Source organism: Denticeps clupeoides, chromosome 10 (genome assembly GCF_900700375.1).
Source record: "Denticeps clupeoides chromosome 10, fDenClu1.1, whole genome shotgun sequence".
Taxonomy (NCBI): domain Eukaryota; kingdom Metazoa; phylum Chordata; class Actinopteri; order Clupeiformes; family Denticipitidae; genus Denticeps; species Denticeps clupeoides.
The window spans coordinates 15,702,811-15,726,672 of NC_041716.1; the positions used below are offsets into that span (position 1 = coordinate 15,702,811).

General features: G+C 41.9%; 1 protein-coding gene across 4 annotated transcripts in view; it reads right to left on the reverse strand.

The window, feature by feature from the left end:
* Window positions 1-23,862, reverse strand: part of LOC114798140 (metabotropic glutamate receptor 4-like) — a 179,022-nt gene that overhangs the window by 38,725 nt on the left and 116,435 nt on the right. For all 4 annotated transcript variants that reach the window (XR_003751028.1, XM_028993575.1, XM_028993577.1 and 1 more), the window contains exons 3-4: window positions 19,136-19,352; window positions 1,580-1,715 (exon numbers count right to left, since the gene is read on the reverse strand). Coding sequence is in view for 3 of the 4 variants with exons in the window: in XM_028993575.1 (XP_028849408.1) it covers window positions 1,580-1,715; window positions 19,136-19,352 (353 nt within the window). In the remaining variant the exon portion in view is untranslated. The remainder of the gene's footprint in view (window positions 1-1,579; window positions 1,716-19,135; window positions 19,353-23,862) is intronic.

A 23,862-nucleotide genomic window follows, 5' to 3' on the forward strand; every position in this document is an offset into this window, starting at 1 on the left:
TTACCTCTGTTGCACTACATGGTTTTGCACTCTCCACCATGTGCCCTTATTTGTATATGGTGTTTTTAAAATTTTATATTGTGTTTTTTTTTTAATTGTATTTATACCTTTGTATTCAATGTTACTGTTTTGTATTTAATGTTACTTGTAAGCACCATGGGTCCGAGAGTAATGTAATTTCAATTCTCTGTATGTCCTGTACACGTGGCAGAATTGACAATAAAGCTGACTTTGACCTTTTGACTTTGACTTATATACAAGGAAATCCTGAGTTCCACTTTGACATTACACCAGACCCCCTGCTAGACCCCCGCAATTTAAAATAGTGTCCTATGTCTTTGTAAATTGGCATCAGTTTAATATAGAGACATGCGGACAGGTGCTGAGCTGCTCTGTCTGGATGCAGTGTAAAGCTTCTCACAGACGGATTACCCATGTCCCTCTGCACACAAGAAATGATGGATCTGTGGATGTAGGCTGATGCACATGGATCAGACACAATTTCCCTGTTTATGCAGACTCATTTAAGGAATATGGTGATTTTGTTAAGCTAGAAAGGTGCAACATTTGTTTGTACACAAATAAGCAGCTGTCAGTATAGAATGGATTCCGGAAAAATCCCTGAAACACCAACTAAAATTGCTAATATTAGCAATGACATGTTGGTTGTTTGTTGGCAAATTTATGACATGACACATCCTTTAAATGAACACATGCTAAGTATACTTTAAAAATGTTTAAGTATACTTTTCAACTGGATAGCCAGTCACATGTTCAAAAAATAGCTTAGTTTACTTATGCTCAATTAACCATTTATGCTCAACGTCAAAGACAGGCACAGACATGGACAGAGCTGTTAGTTTTGTCCTTGATGGTGATTATTTTTGGAAAGCGTAAAGAATGCAGCAGTAGCACTGGGTTTGAGGGGGCAGTATAGCCAACAGGTAGTACATTTGAAAACAAAATTTGTAGCAAAACCATGGTCATCAGCTCTCCTCTTTCTGAAATCCATAAATAATTCCATTAATAAAACCCGGCTTGTTGAAATATGAAACCCAGCTTGTTGAAAACCCAGCTTGGTGAAATATGAAAATGACGTGATTGTCATTGTGAAACACTGCAGCAATGCACATGGTGCACACAAAATAATCCTCTGTTTTTAGTTGAGTAGTGGGCCACCATGACAGGCGCCCGGGGAGCAGTGTGTGGGGATGGTGCTTTGCTCAGTGGCACCTCAGTGGCACCTTGTCGGTTCGGGATTCGAACCAACAACTTTCTGATTATGGGCTTGTTTCCTTACCCGCTAGGCCACAACTGCCCATGTTCTACATGGGCAGCTTTAAAATAAAGCAGCAATAACAAGTGTACCACCATACCTACCCAGACTGTCAATAAACAATGCTAAACAGTTTTAATGGAAGCTTCAATAATATATCCAATATTCAATAACGATTATAATAATAAAAAAGCCAGATATATGCCATTCCTGAGTTCATCTCTGGTCATTTAACATGGTGCCATTCAACTACGGTGAAAAGAGGTTATTCTAGGACTGCAGCCTCTTCTCATGTTGACGTACCTGATATCATCCTCACTGGCAAACAAAATGACCACACGAGCATTTGGGTTCTCTCTCAGTCGACGGATGATCTTGTCAAACTCCCCAGGCTTGGGCTCCCGAGGTATTTTCACTGATTGTGCAATGCACACTCCTCCTGGAACATCAAACGGGGGAATTATGTGATCTGATCAGAGCACAAATTGCAACAAGCCATGCTGCTTTTCACCCTGCATATGGATCAAAATATAGATATTGTTAGGGTTAGCCTACAATTACATTCAAAATTCTGCCAGGAATGTGAAATTGTCAGCTTCCATCCATTCAAAAACGTGAACCAGTTTTATAGGTAAGGGCAATTTTCTTTTTTAAACTAACCCTAATCCCATGCTACCTCTAACATTTTTTATAGACGCCAGGGTGGAAGATTAAAATTGTGCAGATGTAATATTTCATGGCATGAAAATTGCAAAGCATAAAAAAAAAATCCTTTCAGAGATCACTTGGGGCAGATTTTAGATGCACGAGTCCATCAATACAGTTTATGGGAGTGCCAATATGACTGGACAAATGTGAGGGGGTAGCAGAGATGAAGGAGGAGAAGGTGCTGGTAGTAATTTTTCTTTCCCCCCCCACGGCTTTGCTCATTTAGCCCACTTATCCAACAGATGTACAGTGGCTACAACATACAGACACATGTCGTATCCCCAACTCCCTTCCATCAATAAAAATTGAATAAAAAATGAAATCTGTGAGCCTTCTGAGTCTTGTAGAACATGGATTAAGTGTAATTCACAGTGGGGATAGACTGCACATAAAGAGGTCTAATATAATATATATCTATATATACCCTCCTCTGACAATGGGCAAGTGAGCACTATGTTCCCACACATGAGATAAAAACGTACTCTATATATAGCCCTGTAAACAGCACATAATGTCATCATACAGCCCAGTATGAACGGGCGCTATAAATCAGGCCTGGTGAATAGGAGAGGCATGTACAAGAGCACAGACGTACGGTTATGGGGTTAAAATTGCTAAAGGCTTCCGAAGTCCCTTAGAAATATTTTGTTTTGTTTTGACTGTCAAAATGCCACTGAGCAAATGGCCGTGCTAATGAAGGCTGGTCTACCGCTGCAGCACAAAGGCTAGCCGCCGAGCAATCAATGCATGGATAATGCCCTCAGGTTCAATCCCTGACTGCTGGGGGTGGGGGCCAGATGGATCACAAAACAAAGTGCCAATATGGGTCTGAAAGTAATAGGATGGAAAATGAGCGACTTGAAAGTAAAAGTAAAAAAAAAAACAAAGTGTTTAAAATGCAGGGAGGTGACGGACGATTTGATGAAAGGCTGCTTTGAGTAATCTCCAAAAGCAGCTTTCTACCCATTCAACCAATTTTGCATTTTTAAAATGAAGAAAGGGGTCTGTCTGTTGTGCGTTTGCAGTGTTGCAAAGAGACAAGATGGATGAACAAGATGTATTTTCTTTTATTATTTTTTCCTCAACTGTTTGTAGGACAGAGCAGAACAGTTCATGACTTTGAGGACAATGAAGCTTTCTCGCTCAATTTGTCACAGAAAGACTTGGCTGGCGCACCAGGGAGCCTCATTCTCAAGAATTTCCTCAGTGCAGCCAATCAGTACCTAATTTGTAATCATGCACAGCTGGGCCCATTATTACATAGACACTACTTGTCCTTTGTCCTTTGAGTGACTGGACAATGATTGTAGACAATGCAAAGTGACAGCGAGACTCGCAGCCCATCTCAGAACATTGGGCACAGGCAGGGGGACTCACCCAGGACAGACACACCATTTGCTCATAACTGTGGCCAATTTAGAGGATTCAATCCACCTAGTGCACATGCCTTTGGGCAGTGGGAGGAAACCTGAGAACCAGGAGGAAACCCTTGCAAACATGGGAAGAGCATGTAAACTCCACAAACACATTTAAATATAGATGTTCTGTTATGCAATGGCGGCAAGATATTCTTCATAGTACCAATATCGTGGGAGTTTGGGACATATTTGTACTCACTCACTGCCATTAACCGCTTAGCCCAGTTAGTCAGGATCGTGGCTACCGGAGCCCAGCCCATCTCAGGACAATGGGCACAGTGTGGGGACTCACCCTGGGTGGAGTGCCAGCTCACCAATGTGCGAGCACACAAACACACACACACACACACCATTCATTCACATACTTACACCTACAGCTGTGCAATATCAATATTAATGTTTATTAGTATTGAATACTGTTCAATATCTGTATACTGTTCAATAACATTATTGTCATTGTCCAACTCACTACTCACCACATGGTCATCTTTACTGTGAATCATTGCAAACAATGTGAAATGTGCATATAGAATTCATTATTAACAAATTATATATAATTTTTTAAAACTCATACCACTGCTATGCGAGACTTTTTGAACAGAAGTTCTTCAGATGTACTGCACCTGTGTAATAGTACAATTGATGTTCCAATGAAAGGGATTTGATTTGTTGTAATATCTGTATTTTAGTACAGCAGACAGAAACTTCAACACTCAATATGACCCACTCAGTGAAATGTCACTTGATTGCCTTGTGCAGATTTTTAAATTAAGGCTCTGCTGTATGACTAGACTCCCTGGAGTCTGGACGCTGTGAGTGCCCATGACATTATGAACATGAGCAGAACCCTCATTCAGCCGTCCCTTTCTCGCTGAGTCGTTTAAGATGTTTTAGCAGCCGAGTGAACAATGGCTGTTATTAAAGGTCAGGATACAATCTGTCTCTCTCATCCATTTAGCCCTGCAGTCATGCGAAGCCCCAGTGAAAACACAAAACTATTCCCACTTCTGGTTGTGTAGAAAAAGCAGTGCTGGCTGACTAATGAATGCATTTCATTTAACGTAGCCCAGCAGTGGGCTGCTGCCCCACTCTGGGTGAGTCCCAGGATGGGTCATGGCAGCACCTCAATTATGCAAAAACCCCCCATGGCTGGGACCCTGGTCTGTGCCCGTTGGTTTTAATACTAATGTATGCTGATGTCATTTTGATACTATATATAAACTTGCTCCATAGACTGTTATTAAGTGGGCATCATCATTGGACAGCCTACATACCTGACATACCTGAGATGATTAGATCCATGTCACACAGTCTGAAGAAGACTTAATATCAACAGCCATTGGCTCTGCCCAGCAATTCCCTAGCATTCTAAAAAATAAGTTGTTGACACACTAGTGACCTTCTCAATATGCCACATGGCCAGGTGTTGTGAAGCATCAAGACATGGATATTATCAGCACCTTATTTCATGCAATTTGGGCAATATTTTGGCATGCAATTGATACAGAGCAAGTACAGGAATAGTTCTCAGAAATATCATTACTCTGAGCAAAGTTCATAAATCCATGCAATATTTTTAAAACATCAGACATGCATCAGAGATGCTGCCGTCTCCAGGTATAACCCATGTCTGCAAAGTTTCTCAATTCTCTCAGGCTCACAGCATCTGGTCTCCAGGAAAAAGAATTCATAATCCATGTCTCCAGTACTGCTGTCTGTCCCCAGAGTGGGAAGGAGAAAGACAGAGCATGCTGCTCCAAGCCATGCGGAGCCTGCTGCTCGCTCACTGGGTCACAAACATAGAGTTTATGAGACAGCTTAAATAAATGGGATCTAATAGCCATGTGCATCACGTTAACTGATGATGAGAGTGAGATTGCTGTTTCTTGTACATGTTTACTTGCATACAGGGAGCATCCAAATAAAATCCAAATGAAACATTACTGGCAAAATTGAAGTTTAATTGATACTCAATTTCAGTTATAATGAATTTACTTCAATGAATTGTGTATGAAAGGCAATAATCTGTCCATAAATCAGAACAAAACTCACTCACATTACATAACTGTTCAGTCCTATTCAGTGTCATGGCTGGACACAGGGCAAGGACTCATCTAATACCTCCACAGGGCACACACACACCTTCAGACAATTCACATATTCTGCCTTTAGATGGCCAGAGGAAAGAGGAGGACCTGGAAGAAACCCACGCCATCTCAGGGAGAGAATGCAATTTCTTCACACACAAGGTCCAGGCTGGGATTCACATTCACAATCTTGGAGATGTGAGGCCATGTTACTAACTGCCACAATGATATGCAGGGTTTGTTTGTAATACTTTTGTTGCTGTATTTTTCAATTATAAAACACAACTTAAAAGGGATTCCCCTCAGATTCTGGTCAGTGTTCCCAATTTTTGGACTATTTCTTTTAACAACTTTTCAGACCCCATTCAATATTTTTTCCTAACAGCACCTAGCAACACATCTAGTGCTATTTTTGATCAAACTCAGCTACTTTGTGTATAGTCATGGCCAAAGGTTTTGAGAATGACAAATACAGATTTTCACAAAGTTTGCTGTTTCTGTTTTTATTATGGCAGTTTGCATATACTCCAGAATGTTATGAAGAGTGACCAGATAAAGTGCAAGGTCCCTCTTTGCCATGAAAACTACCTTAATCCCCCAAAAACACAATTTCCACTGTATTTCAGCCCTACTACAAAAAGGATCTGCTGAGATAATTTCAGTGATCCTCTTGTTAACACAAGTAAGAGTGTTGAATCTCAACAAGGATGTATCCTTGTTCTTCCTCTATTAACCACGGTTACCTGCAAGGAAACATGTGCAGTCATCACTGCGTTGCATAAAAAGGGTTTCACATAACAGAGCACTGTGCCATACGGCCAAAGTGAGAACTAAGTGGCTCAGGGAACAAAATATAAAAAAATTTTGGTCCATGGCCAGGAAACTCCCCGGACCTTAATCCAGTTGAGAACTTGGTCAATCCTCAAGAGGCTTTTAATGTAACTTTATTCTTTATTATTTACAAGTTTCTGACCACTTATAAAATGTGTTCAATGTCACCAACCATTTCTATTATATTAAGGTGTATCCATATAAATGCCCACCCTGTACTTCAGTACACCATAGAAACAACTGACAAAAAGATATAAGAACATGTACTGTAGACTGCTAGCACCTCATGTGAAATGCATACCCTGATCCCCTTTGGTGAGTTGATTTTGAGCAAGAGAAACATAAGGTTAGATGGACATATGGATATGGTATGCACTAGTGACTATGAATGTCAAAAAAAAAAGAACAAGAAAAACTTTGCAACTGTAGGCATAAATTCATGTCTGAAGCAATTCCTAGATGCAGCTGACTGGATTTGCAATAAATCACTTGGATAAAACCAAGCATCAGAGTAAAATTATTTTTCTGTGATCTAGCATTTTCTCTTATTTTTCAGACTGTTGTACACAAGCGCCTGAATTTTTTTTATATTCCAAAATTCAGCCTTTGGTAGGTTTTCTTTAATTTCTTCTTCATAAAGACAAATCTTTTAATTCAGATGCAACGAAGTGCTTTTAAAGGAGAATTGTAAAGATCAAAAAGTAAAAGCAAGAAAGTAAAGTTAATTCAAGAGATGGTGACTAAAACCAGTCAAAAGCCATATTTTCAATAGATAATTATATAATTTTTAGTGCACATGAAGTATATATACACACACACACATATATTTGTGCCAGGCAGGTTAACAACAATAACACAACAATAAACTGACAATTAAACCACAATTTCTATTGATTTATTTATATTATAATTAAAATATATGTATCTAAATATAGATACATAGCAACCTTGCATCACAAGGGAGGTGGTAAGTTTATCAGTATTGGCTTACGATGTGTGCTTTTACATGACATGATCCCTGATAGAAAACAGAAATATGCAAATGCTTGTTCTAAGGTGTCCTTATTCCACCCCCACCACACACACACACACACACACACACACACACACATCCTATGCATCCAAATTGCCCCAAGTGCAGAAAGGAGAACTTTGCATGCGGGAGTGGAGAACAAGACCTACAATCACTGCCGAACTGAAATCATGTCCTCAGCAGACATACTAACAAGAGAGGGTGTAGATAAAAAATAAAGAGAAGAAAAACCTCAAGAATGGACAAATGTAGTGATTACCATGACTAGATTGCATATTTCTTTCAAAGATTCTATGCTGCTCGGTGATTGTAATTACACAATTACATAGATTTCAAAAGGGGATGATGAGCAATGTGGGCCGGGCAATGTGTTTGTACAATGTACAGTACAGGCCAAAAGTTTGAACACACCTTCTCATTCAATGTGTTATCTTTATTTTCATGACCATTTAATTTGGTAGATTCTCACTGAAGGCATCAAAACTATGAATGAACACATGTGGATTTATGTACTTAAGGTGAAATTACTGTTTTATATCATAGGTTCTTCAAAATAGCCGCCCTTTGCTCTGATCACTGCTTTGCACACTCTTGGCATTCTCTCGATGAGCTTCAAGAGGTCGTCACCTGAAATGGTTTTCCAACAGTCTTGAAGGAGTTCCCAGAGGTGTTTAGCACTTGTTGGCCCCTTTGCCTTCACTCTGCGGTCCAGCTCACCCCAAACCATCTCGATTGGGTTCAGGTCCGGTGACTGTGGAGGCCGGGTCTCCACTTTTTGTTAAGTACATAACTCCACATGTGTTCATTCATAGTTTTGATGCCTTCAGTGAGAATCTACAAACTTAAATGGTCATGAAAACAAAGAAAACACATTGAATGAGAAGGTGTGTCCAAACTTTTGGCCTGTACTGTATGTCTGGATTATTGTTTCCAATGTTTAAGTTTGTTTCCTTAAACCCAATACGATAGTTCATGGTACAATAAAAAAGCTAATCTCTCAACAAGGAAAGTCCTACCATCAATGTATCTTTGACCTGTAAATAATCAATAACTGTTTTTCAGACTGGTGCTAAGTATTCGGCTTCTAATTTGGTGTAAGATAAGCCGCCCTCAGGAGATACATAAATAGATAAAACAAGAAATAACCCCTTGATAGTTTACACATTTTTCTTTCTTTTTAATCCATATATTTACTTGACATTAGACAAGCTAATAAGCCCAACACGTGCATTCCATCAGTACCAGTTAAGAAAAGTTAATACATTATGTAATGTCCCCTGCCATCTGCCTATGGTTCTGTGTTCTCATAACTGTAGCTTTGTCATAATTATGCACACAGTAGTGTGCGTGTTCCGTTTGGGCGCTATGTTGGCAGTTTTGATGTCAATTCATTAGTACCCCCGTGTGTTGTTTGAATCAAACATGTGTGTTCTTGTTTCCTCTTCCCCTACGTTTGTGACAGCAGCACTTAAGTTCCTTGCATGAGCAGCCAGTGTTGACACGGCAAAGACAAACTCCAAGAAGAAACCTAGACACAAGAAGGGGAATCTGTCCTCCTCTCCTCTAGATACTATAACTGCAAAAATGGGGTTTTAATTAAGATGGTGTCAGGACAATGATTGGAGAAAATCTCCAAAGTAAATTTGAAACCAACAAAAAAAGTCCAGAGCAGTGAAACAGAAGTTGAGATGTCACATGGTGTCCACTTAATGAGTGAATGGACATTTCTGTATAATCAAAGTCCATCAATCAATTCAGGTTTACTAGAAAAGTGCTCAAGGTCCAAAGTAAGCATGCCAAAGGCAACTGTGGCAAGTAAAAACTCCCTGAATAGACAAAGGAAGACACCTTGTGAGGAACCAAGGCTCAGAAAGGGGAACCCACAGTCCTCTGATCAGCACTGGATTAGTCCTGCTACAGTCCTGGTGAAGTCTGAAATACACCCAGGAAATTATTATTACATATAATAATAGGCCGGTATCAGCCGATGACCTGTTAATATGTATTGAATTCAGGAGGCATTGATGAGTATTCAGGGAGATATACTCATCCAAATTGGAACAAATCTCAGAGCAAAACAGCTTTTAAATTACTGTTTCACATTTCACATTGCTCCTCAGGCATAAAAAATGAGCTCACTAAATGAATGACAGATTTACATAATATGCAATGTTTCCAAGCCAAAAGAAATGCAAGCCACACATAATATTTTTTTTTTATATATATATATATAATAACCTGTTACAGAACAGTAATGTTCTGGAAAAGTCCGGGAAGACCATTGCCAGATTGGAACATAATGATTCTGAGATTCTGGGGAAAAAAATGCACATAGAAATTGTACAGTGCCCCCAGTGTGATACTTGCACCCACGGTAAAAATGGGAGAAAAAAAAAAAAACATTTTGATGTGATATCTTTATTTCAGAATGAAAAATAACGGCATTTACCATTTACAAACATCCATTGCCAGTAAAACAGCTTGGAGTCGTCTATGAAAATGAAGTTGGAGAATACCAAGCATGTGAGCATTCTTCTTTACAGAATGTTTCTTTTCAGATTGTGTGTACTATCATTTTCAGATTCTTCGGGTCAAGAGATTGAGGTAGTCATGGCAGAACCTTGATTGATGGTAAGTTAATTAATACACAGTTTATTTGGACAAGTGCTTTTCCTTTTGGAAGATCCACTTATATCCTGCGATTTTGTTGATTCCCTAAAAATTGTTCAGTGATTGGATGTATAAAGGAGCACAAATGTTAGTTCTGTCATTCGAGACTCTGTAGAACCAGTGGGTTAATTTAATTTTGGGGGGAAATACAGACACAACTTCCTGTCTGTGGCAAACATTGTGGTTGGTGAATGGTGTTGATGATGTCATTTCTACGAATGCCCCCTCATCTTCTATGTTCCTTTCTCCTCCTTGTCCTGCGTCTCTCCTCCTCACTAGCATTTAAAGCTACATCCTGGGGAAATCTCGTTGTGAGACTGGCTAAAAGTGGCTGTAATCCTGCACCATGGCTGAATTTCAAAAAGCAACTTCAGGTACAGTATTAGGAGACCACTCAAACCTATATAAAAACCTATATAAAAAAAAAAAAACCTTTGTCAAGTTTGTCACAATTATACTTGAGGACTTCCTTATGCCCTAACAGTAGAAATGGGCATTAGGCAAGTAGCTATTGTTTGTCTTTAAACTGAACTGGTTATAGGTCACATTTTTGTGAGTCATTTTAACAGGGGCCTGAACCTGTAACCCTCCAGTTACGAGTGTGCTTCCTTACTCGCTAGGCCACCAACAGCTTGCACCAATGTTGAAATTGCTTACAGAAGTTTTAATGTGGTGATAATTAAATAATAATCAAAATGTATTTCTTCAAGCACATTAAATACATTAGCTCAATTTTCAGGAGCTATGATGTGCATTAAATTAAACGAGGTTCTGGAAAGGTTGAATATTTGAAACTCGTAAACATTTTAACAAAGTAAAATTAACAAAGTAGATCCAGGGAAACTGGAACAGGTGTGTCATTTTTATACTTTTATTTGTTTGTCAGTCACAAGAGAAAGAACATTCCTCGTATAATCAATAAAACTGAAGCTCATTTCTGCAGGTGTAGCACAAATACAGCAGGCCATTATTCCCTGCACTAGCTCTGGGCTCAGTCATTAATAAACCTGGCAAATGATAATAGCTCCTATATTGACCTGGAACGGGGAGCCTTATTTGACAGATAATCACTTGCATGCTTTGTCTTAGGGGTCTGACCTGGCATGCCTTGTAGTTGTTTATCCAATAGTGGTCTATAGCCTGTTGATGAGACTCCCAGCTATACATTAAGTGCCACAGCCTTCATTTCCTTCATTTTTGATTTCCTAAGAAACTCCTGTCATTTTCAAAAACGAAACCAAAATAATGCCATTGCATAAGTGTGCATACCCTTAAACTCTTTGCTGTAATACCATAAAAAGTGGGGCTGCACGGTGGTGTGGTTGTTAGCAACACTTATTCAGACAATACATACATATATACAAAATGAAATACTGAGAGGCAGTTTTTTTTTTCCATCATATTTAAATATTTAATTTTGAGTACACATTTTATATAACTGGTCAATACTAAAGCACACTGGGCTGAATAAGAGCACTAAATGAAGTAGGCTATTTTTTTCTTTTCAGACATGAAGCGAATAGTGTCTAATGCAGACGTTGCTTTCAACTGCACAAGAGAGCACGCTCGGATGCACAACTATTTTTTGATGGCGGACGATTCTAGTATCCTAAAAGCTGAAAGCAGGCGCGAGGTCGGTCAGGGTGCTTATGGTTCACCCCAGGGTATCCCACAATCTTCTGCCTTCCACCTCCAGTGTTGTGCTCGCTGTAGACCTCCCTTTGAATAATGCAAGGCTGCGCTTGGCGCGGTGCTGAAACCTCGGGCGTCGGCTGAGTCACTACCTCCAGGGCCCTCCGCCATGCTTTTGATCCAGCACTGCCATTGCTGGTTGAAACCTAAACGCTGCATCTCGAGCCATAGCAGAGGACAGCTTTATGCCCACGCCCCACCATTCCACGCTTTGTTTTAAGTCTGATTTTGGCAAATGCAGGGCTTCTGCCAACCAGACCACAGCTTTTTCACTGTCTGCACAATACCCTTCTCCTTCTGAAAACAGCAGATATGCCAAGCAAACATAATCTCTACAGCTTCCGCTTTATAATTTACTTTGAAATGAAAAGGGTGATAGTAATCCTTTGATGAGACAATTGATGAGAATATTTTGTTTATCACATGAACACGAAAAAAATCGACCTAATTTGATTTTACTCTATTACCACCATTGCTGACCATTTTAAGATCATTTTAGATAATAGCTGGACAACATTATACCTTTGTTCCATTGGAAGTCCAAGCAACTATCCAGTCATCTGGGCCATGGCAGAGAGACATTTACAAGCCTGTCCCTCAGGAGCTCTGAATGAATAATTACCACCATGATGAGTTTTTGTCACATGGTCCCATCTGTCTGTTCTCCAATCACAGCAGATTCCAGAGAAATTATCTGCTAATCAGTTAGAGTTCATTATGCCCCAGTCACAACGTGTGAACTCGGTCATGACAACACTGGTTCTGCTCTGGCCAGCACAATAGCCCACCGTGAATCAGTTTTTAATATTAGAAAACTGATACTAATATAAGCAGAAGTAGTATTTTTAAGTTATATGTTTAACATTTATTGTAATTGTAGTCTATGTGTATTTCACAATTAAATTTTTAGAATTGCCGCTGTTTTTATTCAATGATAGTTCAGGTCTATACAGCAACATGCAATATGTAAAAATTGCTCATTTACGTTTTATGGACGTCATGGGCTCTATTTTCACTCTGGTGCAAGGCACATCAAAAAGGTACAAGGCACGTTTCTCTACACACAAATCTATTTTAAATCACCATGCATAATATATTTTTAATTTCTTCATGAAACACACAAAAAGGCAGAATGAGGAAGAAAAAAGGGAGGTCAATATAAATTAGATTATGAGTGGTGAGTGGACTGTTAAATGAAGCTGACACCAGGCACAAATCAGTCATTTCAGTCCTGTAGCACTTGCTGCAGATGTCTTTTGACATTTGCACCATGTCTGTCCATGGTTCTGTAGTTACAAACACAAGATACTGCCACAATCAGTGCTTCACTATAGCGCAAGTAAAGAGGATTACTCATTACAGTCAATATCACCATATCATCATAGAATATGATCATATAATCATAGAATAAACACATATAATTAGGGACTGTCTCACAACCAACCAAAAAAAATTATATTAAAATTATTGGAAAAAAAAAACATTGTTATTTACAGCTTTATGTTGTGAAGAAAGTTTAATACATTATTGCCAGAAGATAAACACAGTTGTGAATCAAGGCAAGTGTCTACAGGTAGATGTGGTCTTATTTATTTCTGACTGAGGATGTGGAAAAATGGAAAGGTTACTTGTTTCTCTTCAAATTATGTTATGGAACATTATGTTTTAATTCTTGAACCTTCATTTTAACCTATTTTATAACATCCACTCTGTACTAAAAAATATGCTCATACCCCCTCTGTCTGGCCCTCGTGGGAAAACTGATAATTGTACATCCTGATGGAAGCATGGTGTCCTATCTGATTCAAAAGTTGCCACATTATCTCACCCACACCTCTTGCTTCTGTGAAAAATTGATTCATCCACTCGCGCACATTTGCATCACTATGCAATCACTATGCATCACTATGTAATCAGGGGGGGAATGATAATACTGATAAAAATGGGCTCTGCTCAGGTATAAATGAAGCCTGTAATTACAGTGCACATGACACATAAAAATTAGATAGAAAAATGCTGCTCTAGTCTAATCAAGGTCTAATTTATGACATTTCATACTAAACAGCTTTTTGCACATATCACATGGTTACATAATAATCTATATATTTTATTTTCCAGTATACCTCTATATTCTATGTCTGTTTAAAGACCAGCTCAATCCTGATGTGTGTTCATGGACAGTGTAGTAGTGCAAACAAAAATTGTACAGTAATTGTAAATATATTTTACTTTTCTATATGCCAAATACTGTGTATTTAATTAATCATGCATTTTATTAGGCTTGCATGATTCTTGTGTAGTTACAGTGTCTACAACATGAAATGTTAATGACTGTTTGAAGTACTTTTCGATTATTTCCTACAATGTTCTACAGAAACCTTGTTTTTGACATGAATGTGCTTGGGAAGCCATGATGCAAACCAGCTGATAGAGCTCTGTCAAAAAAAATTCAACCTATGGATAAAGTTAAGGTATAAACATTTTCTCTGAGCTATAAAAAGCATTAGGCATTGTGTACACTTCCACAATAGTTAGAGCCTTATATTCAATACCCATGCACATACCTACTGCCAACCAGCAGACATTTTAAGTGCCATAGAAGTGGAGGAAATGAATGGATAAGTCAGCACAATGGCCTGCTCGAGCAGGATGCTAATTGGACATGCCATGGTTTATTGGGTATTCATCTGAGTGTTGAATTGCTTCCTCCAGCTATGAGAAATGCAGCACTGTGGGCTTTAATAGGAGTTCAAGGCGTTCAGTTGCTTTGTGCTGCTCAGTGGTCTTTGACACTGGCGCAGCAACAAAGATTCGAGCATGCTCCGCTGTGTCCATCTTCTCGACTGAGCACAGCAGGATGGTGTTTGATGTTCACTTGAGCTGCGGCCATTGGTAGAAATGGCCTTTGATTCATTAAATCTTGGTCTCTGTGATATAACAAAAAAAGACACTGCTGTGCTTACATTATCACGAAACAAGAGTTCGGCCAAGTCAAAGGATATGAACACACAAATTAGTGCATTTCAACACTTGAGATTAATCTGGAAATGTTTGTAAAACTAACCAAGACACACACATGCGACCAACTCAAAATGCCTGATCAGTCTTTGCCTCGCTGCTCAGAAATATTAACTAAAGGGAAATAATGTGCATTGGAATTATGGGAGGGTGATGGAATCAGAGCCACACTGCAGAGTGGTGGTTAGTGAAGTGGTTGTGAGTGCAAAACCAGCTTCTGTCTTTGTGTGTGTGCAGAGTTTACATGCTCTGCCTGTGGTTGGTGCAGCATTTCCTCCTGGTTCTCTGGTTTTCTTTCGCCACCCAAAGCCATGCAGACTAGATGGTTTGGTGTCTCCAAATTGGAGTGTGAATGAGACATGTACCTTGGTCCCTGCCAATGTCCCGGGATGGGCTCCAGACACCAAGCCCTAGATCTGGATTAAATGGTTGGATAGTGAGTGATGGGATCATTTGTGTATTTACATCTTATATTCAGATTCACTGCATATCTTAATGTCAACAGCAATAATGAGTTTAGAACTTCTGGACAAGTCAATGTGAGTATCAGTCACTAAATAAAACTTTTTTTTTTTTCCTCAGAATGGAAATTTTTTTTTGTGTGGTTTCTTCGGCATGTACAGAGCCTTGACGGTCTTCCTGTTTTGTATCCAAAGAGTCGAGACATTCCTGCTACCCTAATACCCACATTTCTTTTAGCTTGCTACCCATGCGTGCCTTTTCATCTGTAAACATAGTCCATATATGTTTCATATGTTCCATAGTCCATACATGTTCACTCTCTCTCAGCTCGGTAGGCAGGAGTTCTTACTTCTGGCCATTCTCTGGACAGACCTCCAGGCACGGACGAGAGCAGCTGCTTGCCTGACACTGGACGGAGGGGTTACACAAAGGGTAAGCCTTTAGGGCTAAATGTGTGGATCTATGCCAGTTGGAAAAAGACTAATAATCTTCCAAACTCCTTGGCACACTTAAGTGCACTAGATGCAGTACGGACCTCTGAACTCTAAAAAGTTACAGTGAAAACTCTAACACACTATGCATGGAACATGTGGGTTACTTATCTCATTAGTTTTAATGCCTTAAAGAAGCATTAAAGAACAGAAAATGAGACTTAAAGGCTGCTAAGGGTATTAAATAATAATGAGTACATTGAAGGATCTGAAAATAAGATCATTGATGACTAACTTTCAAGAAAACTTTTCATGTATCTTTGCTGTATTGACCTCCAGCCACTATTGGCCAGCACCTTGTTTTTTCATCCCTTCTTTTTCTCAAAATAACTAATGACATGGCCAGTAAAGTCTAAAACACTGCCAAAGAAAGTAAGTAAGTGAAAATGTCTAAATTGTTTCCAATTAGTTATTTTCTTTTCCTGGTGTCAGGTGACAGGTTTGTGTTACAAAGTCTGAGGTGCAACGTGGCAACGTTGGTGGATTGATCGAGACATGATGTGCTCAAGGTCTGGGGAATGGGCGGGCCAGTCCATAGCATCAATGCTTTCGTCTTGCAGAAACCTCTGAATCACTCCAGCCACATGAGGTTTGTCTTGTATTATTGGGCCAACCGCACCAGCATATGGTGTCACAAGGGGTCTGAGGATCTCATCTGTGGTCATGCTGGAGGATGTTGCAGGCAGAATAACGTTCTCTATGGCATCTCCAGACTATCTCGTCTATCACTGTTCTCAGTGTGAACCTGCTTTTATCTGTGAAGAGCACTGGGTGCCAGTGGTGAAATCGCCAATCTTTATGTTCTCAAGACAATGTTCTTGACGTTCTCAATGCGAAATGTGCTGCATGGTGTTGGGATGCAAGCACAGCCCCCACCTGTGGATGTCGGGCCCTCACATCACAAATACAAGCCTTCAGGCCTTGTGGCCTTCAGGAGGTCATTTTGCATGGCTCTGGCAGTGCTCCTCCTGTTCCTCCTTAAACAAAGGCAGAGGTAGCGATCCTGCGGCTGGGTTATTGACCTCCTACGGCCTCCTCCGCATTTCCTGGTGTACTGGCCTGTCTCCTGGTATAGCCTCCAGTGAAAGCACAGCCAGCACTCAAAAGTAACCAAAACACCAGCCAGAAAGCACAGGAACTGAGAAGTGACCTGTGGTGGACCACCTGCAGGACCACGCCTTTAATAATATGTCTTGCTAATTGCCTATAATTTCCACCTGTCGTCTATTCCATTTGCACAACAGCATGTGAAATTTGATTGTCAATCAGTGTTGCTTCCTAAGTGGACAGTTTGATTTCACAGAAGTGTGATTGACTTGTAGTTACATTGTGTTGTTTCAGTGTTTCCTTTTTTGAACAGTGTATAATAAAATGTTTAAAAATATGTGAGAATCTATCAAAACCAATATTATCCATTTAGTGCACCATCATTATAAACAACCATGTGCATCATGTATGTGAGTGAAATTGTGGATTATGATATGCATAATACTATGCATAATACTAATGATCAGCTGGCATGGTAACATAAAGGTGGCTATTTGTGAGAGTTAAACAGTTGCTACTGTGTTGAGTTCTGTTTTGTCTGCTGCTGGAAGGTGTAAGAGGCTCTGTCCAGAGTATGAGTGTACTGTGAAGATTTTTATCTGTCTTTGGCTGTGGCCTTTGTAGTCTAGGTGTGTGAACCAGACAGTGATGGATGTTCACAGGGTGTCTATGGCAGACCTTACTTCCTCAGGTGCCATGAGAAGTGCATCCTCTGCTGGAGGGAGTTGATGTTGGTTCCCCATTTAAGGCTGTGGTAAAGCATTGTTTAAACTATTGGTCTGTTTGTTCTGCACCAGCTCGCACAGAACAACCTCCTGCTAATAAGACTCATTACCAACTTGGATTCCAATGACTGTAGTGTATTCTGAAGATTTCAGGAGTTTATTCTTTTAACAGTATAAGACATACCTGCTGTCTCCTGCCTGTGATAAACCATTAACCAATAATGAATGATACATCATCCATGCCTTGTGCTTCTGGCAGTGTTTGGAAGATAAGATTTTTTGAAATAAAGTGTTGAAATAAAATACACAAATTGGATCCTTGTATGTGTTCTGTTGTGGAGCCCAAGCATTGCAGGATGTACCTAGCTCGGGCCCATGGTCACTGCGTCCAATGACCATTTTTTACCAGTAGATAATCTGCAGGAGGTCCAGTGATGTCCTGTGACATTATTTAGATAGACCAGCAGAACATTGAATCTTTAAATGGAGGACAATGTTGGTTATAATGATTATCCTAGTATAGTACAGATGCACATTCCTTTGCAATAATGTGCTGCAAGAACTGATTGGTACTCCTGACAAACTGATGAACCTCACAGAGAACTAGAAGGCCTTTGGAACACAGCTCTATTCTTGTCTTGTTTTAGTACTCTGATTTGTTCATTGATTTCGCCCCACACTTCCTTGCCTGTTTCAGTACCAGTGTCTTTCCTCTCCTGTGTCCAGCATGGACAATTCTGACAATGTGTTTCAATTGATTTTTCTCTTGCTTTCGAGATTTTTTTCGTTCCCATTACACACACCCATGGGGGATATCTGATTCTCCTCAAATGGTAATTCACCAATTCGAAATTACAAGCATGCAGAACAAAATTACACATATGAATGAATGCATTAATGTGTTTAATGAAGTCCTCCTTTATCAATCATAATCATTAATTCACAAAGGATCTGCTTAACCATGTCTCCTTTTTCTGGAAAAAAATCTCTTTTTGTCACAATCCATGGCGTGTTTATTTCTTGTGCCAAATGCTCATCAGTTGGAGGCAAAATAAGTGCTGAGACAGAGACAAATGACCTGGAGGTCCATGCCAGCAAACAATAGCACCAAATCAATCATTTCCCCACAATGCCCAAGTAATAAGCGCACCAGTGGCAAAGAATTCAAAGAGTAATAGTCGGGCCTATTCACTGTGTGAACACACCTAATATCTCAATTCGTCCCTGGAGTATATTTCTCTTTTTTTGTTGGTTCAAAGTGCTGAAAATGTTCTTTTGAAAATGGCAAGTTGACAGTTGCTAAGACACCCTTAATGTTATTTATTTTTTAATTAATAATGGGCTCATTTTTTTTAATAATCCATTTAGGATTAAGGGAAAAAAAAAAACAGGAGCACCATGTGGCTGTAAATGATGCTCTTCAGCAGGACCCCTTCTGTGTTAGATTATACTGGAGAGACAAGAGCTCTCATCAGCCACAGACTTGCCTCCACCTGCCCTCTCAATATGCGCGGTCACACAGCATTATTTTCTGCAGGACTGCTGTGTCAGGATCAGACGCATCTATAGGATCAATTGCTGTTCAGTCAACATTTAAATTTTCATTCATAATTTAGTCCATCTTCCATTATTCTTCTGATTTAAATAATCAGTAAACAGAAATAAAACTGAGCTTACCGTCTTCACGGGACTTTTGGATGAAGGCGTCCACGCCACTCTCACCATAACTGCCCTCAGAGGCGACCGTGGAGACGTAGTTCCAGCGCATCGCCCTGACAATGTCCACCATCGCCTGTGCCTGGTAGGTGTCCGGAGGTACGACACGGGAGAAGAAGTCATAGCGGGTGTTGTCACTCAGCTCAGGCGCTGTTGAGGCATAGCTCACCTGAGGAATCTGCAGAAAATGAACAAAACAGGAGCATACTGTAATGCTGTGATACTGATAACAATGACCAGGATAAAATGGTGAGCTGAAGTGGTGTAATTAAAATCAGATTGTTTCAAGGAAAGACAAATAGTTTTTTGTTTTGCACCATTGCCCACTTAAATTTTGACTAGACCACAAATGTTTTGCTACTAAGAAAAAATTGCAGACTCAGTATCATTATTTGCTTTCTACAGCATCATGTCATATTGGTACAAAGGTAGGGATTTTGTAAGATTATATTCAGACAATGGCTGATGATCAACTATTTCACATATAGACTGAAACACAGTCATTACTGAAACAAACATCTGTGTAAGTAAACAATGGATAAAGTTTAAGAAGAAATGAATTAATCTGTCACATTTTAGCATTGGCGTTAAGTAAATAACCAGGTAACAGCAGGTTTGGTTTATTTACATTATGTCAATGATAAAATATTTTGGGATGATAATGATAAAATATTTTGATAAAAGGTTTTGGAAGACAGATTCCTGATGCAGGTCATACACCACAGCAAGCCAGAACACATCATCAAAACACAACATGGTTATACTGCAAAGTCTTTCCCGTTTTTTTTTTGTTGATGATATACTGATCAAACAAGAAACTAACAGTACAGCAGATAAAAACACATACAATTTATTTCCCCTTGAAATTGGTTTTCAATGCCATCAGGGCTGAGCTGGCAGAAGAGCAGTGGAACCCAGGTAGACCTATCTACTGTCTGGAGAAGTCTGGCCAGAAGAGGTCTTTGTGGAAGGGTTGCAGATGTATTTGTCTGGTGTTGCCCTGATTACCTGATTATATTGATCCATTTTCATGTGAATTCATTTATCCTGACGTGTCATGCCCATGCCTGATCATTGATTTTTTTTAACACTGTTCCATAACAGTATGAATCCCTTGTTTTGTTAGTTAGCACTTGTGTCCTTTTTTCTTCTGCCATGGATTCCTGACACTTTCATATTTGAAAGCATTGTTAATTTATAGTTTTTTTCAACACCTGCCTAAAACTTTTGCACAGTTCAAGTCAAATTTATTGACCTCTGTGATCATGCACACTGAAAACAAATAGTCATTCTTTTTAATGGTATGGTTACTCACGCTGTTCTCTATGAAGAGTGTTGGGTGGAACAAGCCGCTAAAAGCTCTTTCAGCACCATCGTTACCAGCTACTTAATCCGTTACACTGCAGATGACGACCTAATAATTAACACACTTTGGTGAGTCCACACATGATTAGCTCCTCTTTAGAGCAACCCAGGGAAAGAAGGTGATAGATGTGTTTTAGTCAAAATGAAGGGGAGAGGGAAAAAAAGCCAAATCCTTTCACTGCGCTGACGTGTACGGCCCTCCTCTACCAGCTTGATTTCATGCTGAGTCGACCTCATCCCCCACTGCCTTTAACTCTGTGTGGCTTTGATGTTCGCCCATGCGGTTCTCAGTGGAGAGACAGCCTGTGCCCGGCACCCACAGACTCCGCTGCTCCAACAGAGCTTACCTCTCACTCTTCAGAACCACCCCCCTCACACACACACACACACACACACACACACACACATCCCTTTCATCCCTATTGGCTTAATTATGCAACAAAAAAATTCAGGCAGTTACAGCAATCTGAGACACTGTGCTATAAGGATGTTGTCACATGATTCCATCATGTGACCGGGAGTAACACGGAAACGAGGTAACGTGACTCCTATATATTAGGCTGGAGAGCAGCTGCCAATTGCTCAGTCATTGAATGACGCACGCCATTCGACTCGGCTCCGAAAACCCGCTCCCAGTAAGACCGTACCTGTCCTCTCTGTTCTCCCGATACCCGAACTCCTTCCTGTCACCCTGTCCTGCCCTGTCTTGTGTCTTAATACGCGAACGACAACATCAGTGTGGTGTTGCGGCTCGCGCCGTCCCCGTTCGCAGATTAACGCGGAGGAACTTACCTGCCTCCCTGCGTCCCACCGCACTGAGGTCTCTCGTTTCCTCCTACACGTCTCTCTCGTTCTGGTCCCGGTTCGCGTGACAGAATGACTGAGCCCGAATTACGCGCTTCACAACTCGCTGCTTTGTGCGATCGGATAGCGCGGCAGGAGAATCTTTTTGGAAGTCTGTCGCAGGAGGTTCGCTTACTGCGGCAGCGCGTTCAGGAAGTGACCGCCGCGCACCGAGACCATGAAGCGGCGAGCGTGGCGCAGAGCCCTCGCCCCCCCGCGGTTCCCGAACCCAGTTTGCCGCTCCCGGAGCGCTGGAACGGGACCGAGGGGAGCGGCGAGGTGCTCCTCACCACTCTCTCGTTGATTTTCGAGCTACAGCCTAGCCGCTACCCCAGTGCCCGGTCCCGAATTGCCTTACTCCTAACCCGGCTCGGTGGTACCGCCGCAGAGTGGGCGGCTGCGCGAATTAGTTCCCCAAGTTCTGCGTCCCTCTCGTATGCCGAATTCGTGGAGGAATTAAAACTCACCTTCTGTCATCCGGACGGCGTGGAAGACGTCGCGTCACAGCTTTACCATCTGCGCCAGGGTTCCTCATCAGTCAGCCAGTTTACCGCCAGATTCCGGACCCTGGCTGCAAAGACTCCGCTGGGCGACCACGCCCTCCGGATGATGTACTATGAGGGACTGGCCCCACGAATTCGTGGTGAGATGGTCAGCCGGGAGATGCCAGCAACGTATGAGGCCCTCATACAACTCGCTATGCGGATTGATCGCCACCTGCTGGCACTCCCGAAAACTGCGGCCCCCACTCCGACCCTGCATCAGACCCCTCGACCTCCGATATCACCACCTCAGCCCACCGTCACTCCTCCAGAACATAGGGGGGAACCCATGCAGCTGGGACGGACAACCCTCACGCCTGAAGAGAAGCAACGGCGTTTTCGGGAGGGTTTGTGTGCATACTGCGCTTCCCCCTCACACATCCGCCTGACCTGCCCTAGTCGTCCGGGGAGACGGGACACCCAGCAGATCAGCACGGCGCGGCCATCTAGGCCCCTTCCTCCACATCTGATGCCACCGACCTCCCGACTCACTCTCCCAGCCGTCCTGGAATGTAATCAGCGAAGCATCTCCACCACAGCCTTTGTGGACTCCGGGGCGGCTGGAAATTTCATAGACCACTCCTTCATCCGACAACATCACATTCCCCTGGAACTCCTCCCAAGTCCGCTCACAATCACCTCCGTGGATGGTCATCCTATCTCCGCAGGACCCATCATTCACCGTACGGTCCCTCTGCAACTCCGGCTGGACTCCCATGTGGAGAAAATCCAATTTCTGGTGACCAAGATTATCACCTCACCACTCCTCCTCGGGTTCCCCTGGTTGTCACTACATGAACCCCATCTCTCCTGGTCGTCGGGCATGGTGTTGGAGTGGGGAGCGCACTGCCATCACCATTGCCTTCTGCCACAACCCTCCTCGTCTGTCTCCACGAACCCAGAACCAAGTCCTCCAGTGTTAGACAACATCCCCTCTTGTTACCATGACCTAGCCACCGTCTTCAGTGCAGCCAAAGCTGCCCAGCTGCCTCCCCATCGACCAGGCGACATGGCCATTGACCTGCTGCCGGGAACCACTCCTCCGAAAGGACATATCTACTCCCTCTCCAAGGCAGAGCAATTGGCCATGGAGCGGTTTGTGGCAGAGGCGCTTCAAAACGGCACCATCCGCCCATCGACCTCCCCGGCCGCGGCAGGGTTCTTCTTCGTGACCAAGAAGGATGGTGGCCTGCGCCCGTGCGTGGACTATCGGGGACTCAATAAAATCACCATCAAAAATCGAACACCGTTACCCCTCACCAACACCGCCCTGGACGCCCTCTCGGGAGCCAAATACTTCACGAAGCTGGATCTCCGGTCTGCCTACAACCTGATTCGTATCCGGGAGGGCGACGAGTGGAAAACTGCCTTCATCACCCCCACTGGTCATTTTGAATCCCTCGTAATTCCATTCGGTCTATGCAACGCACCCGCCGTCTTCCAGCAGTTCATAAATGATACTCTCCAGGACATGCTGGGACGGTGGGTGTATGCCTACCTGGACGACGTACTTATTTACTCCCCCACTCTCGAATCCCATATTCAACACGTGAGGGCAGTACTAAAGAGATTGCTCGCCCACCGACTGTACTGTAAGCTGGAAAAATGCGCCTTCCACCAGCGCTCCACCACGTTCCTGGGTTTTACCATCTCGTCCCAGGGTGTGGCCATGGAGCCCAAGAAGCTAGAAGCAGTGGCGTCGTGGCCCCTACCCACGACGCTGAAGCAACTGCAACGGTTTCTTGGGTTTGCAAATTTCTATCGTCGCTTCATCCGTGGCTACAGTACGGTCGCAGCACCCCTCACTGCTCTCACCAAACCGTCACCAGGTCCGTTTCGCCTAACCCCGGAGGCCATTCAAGCATTTAAATCTTTGTGTCGGCATTTCACCACTGCCCCCATTCTTCAACACCCAGACCCTACCCTTCCGTTTGTGGT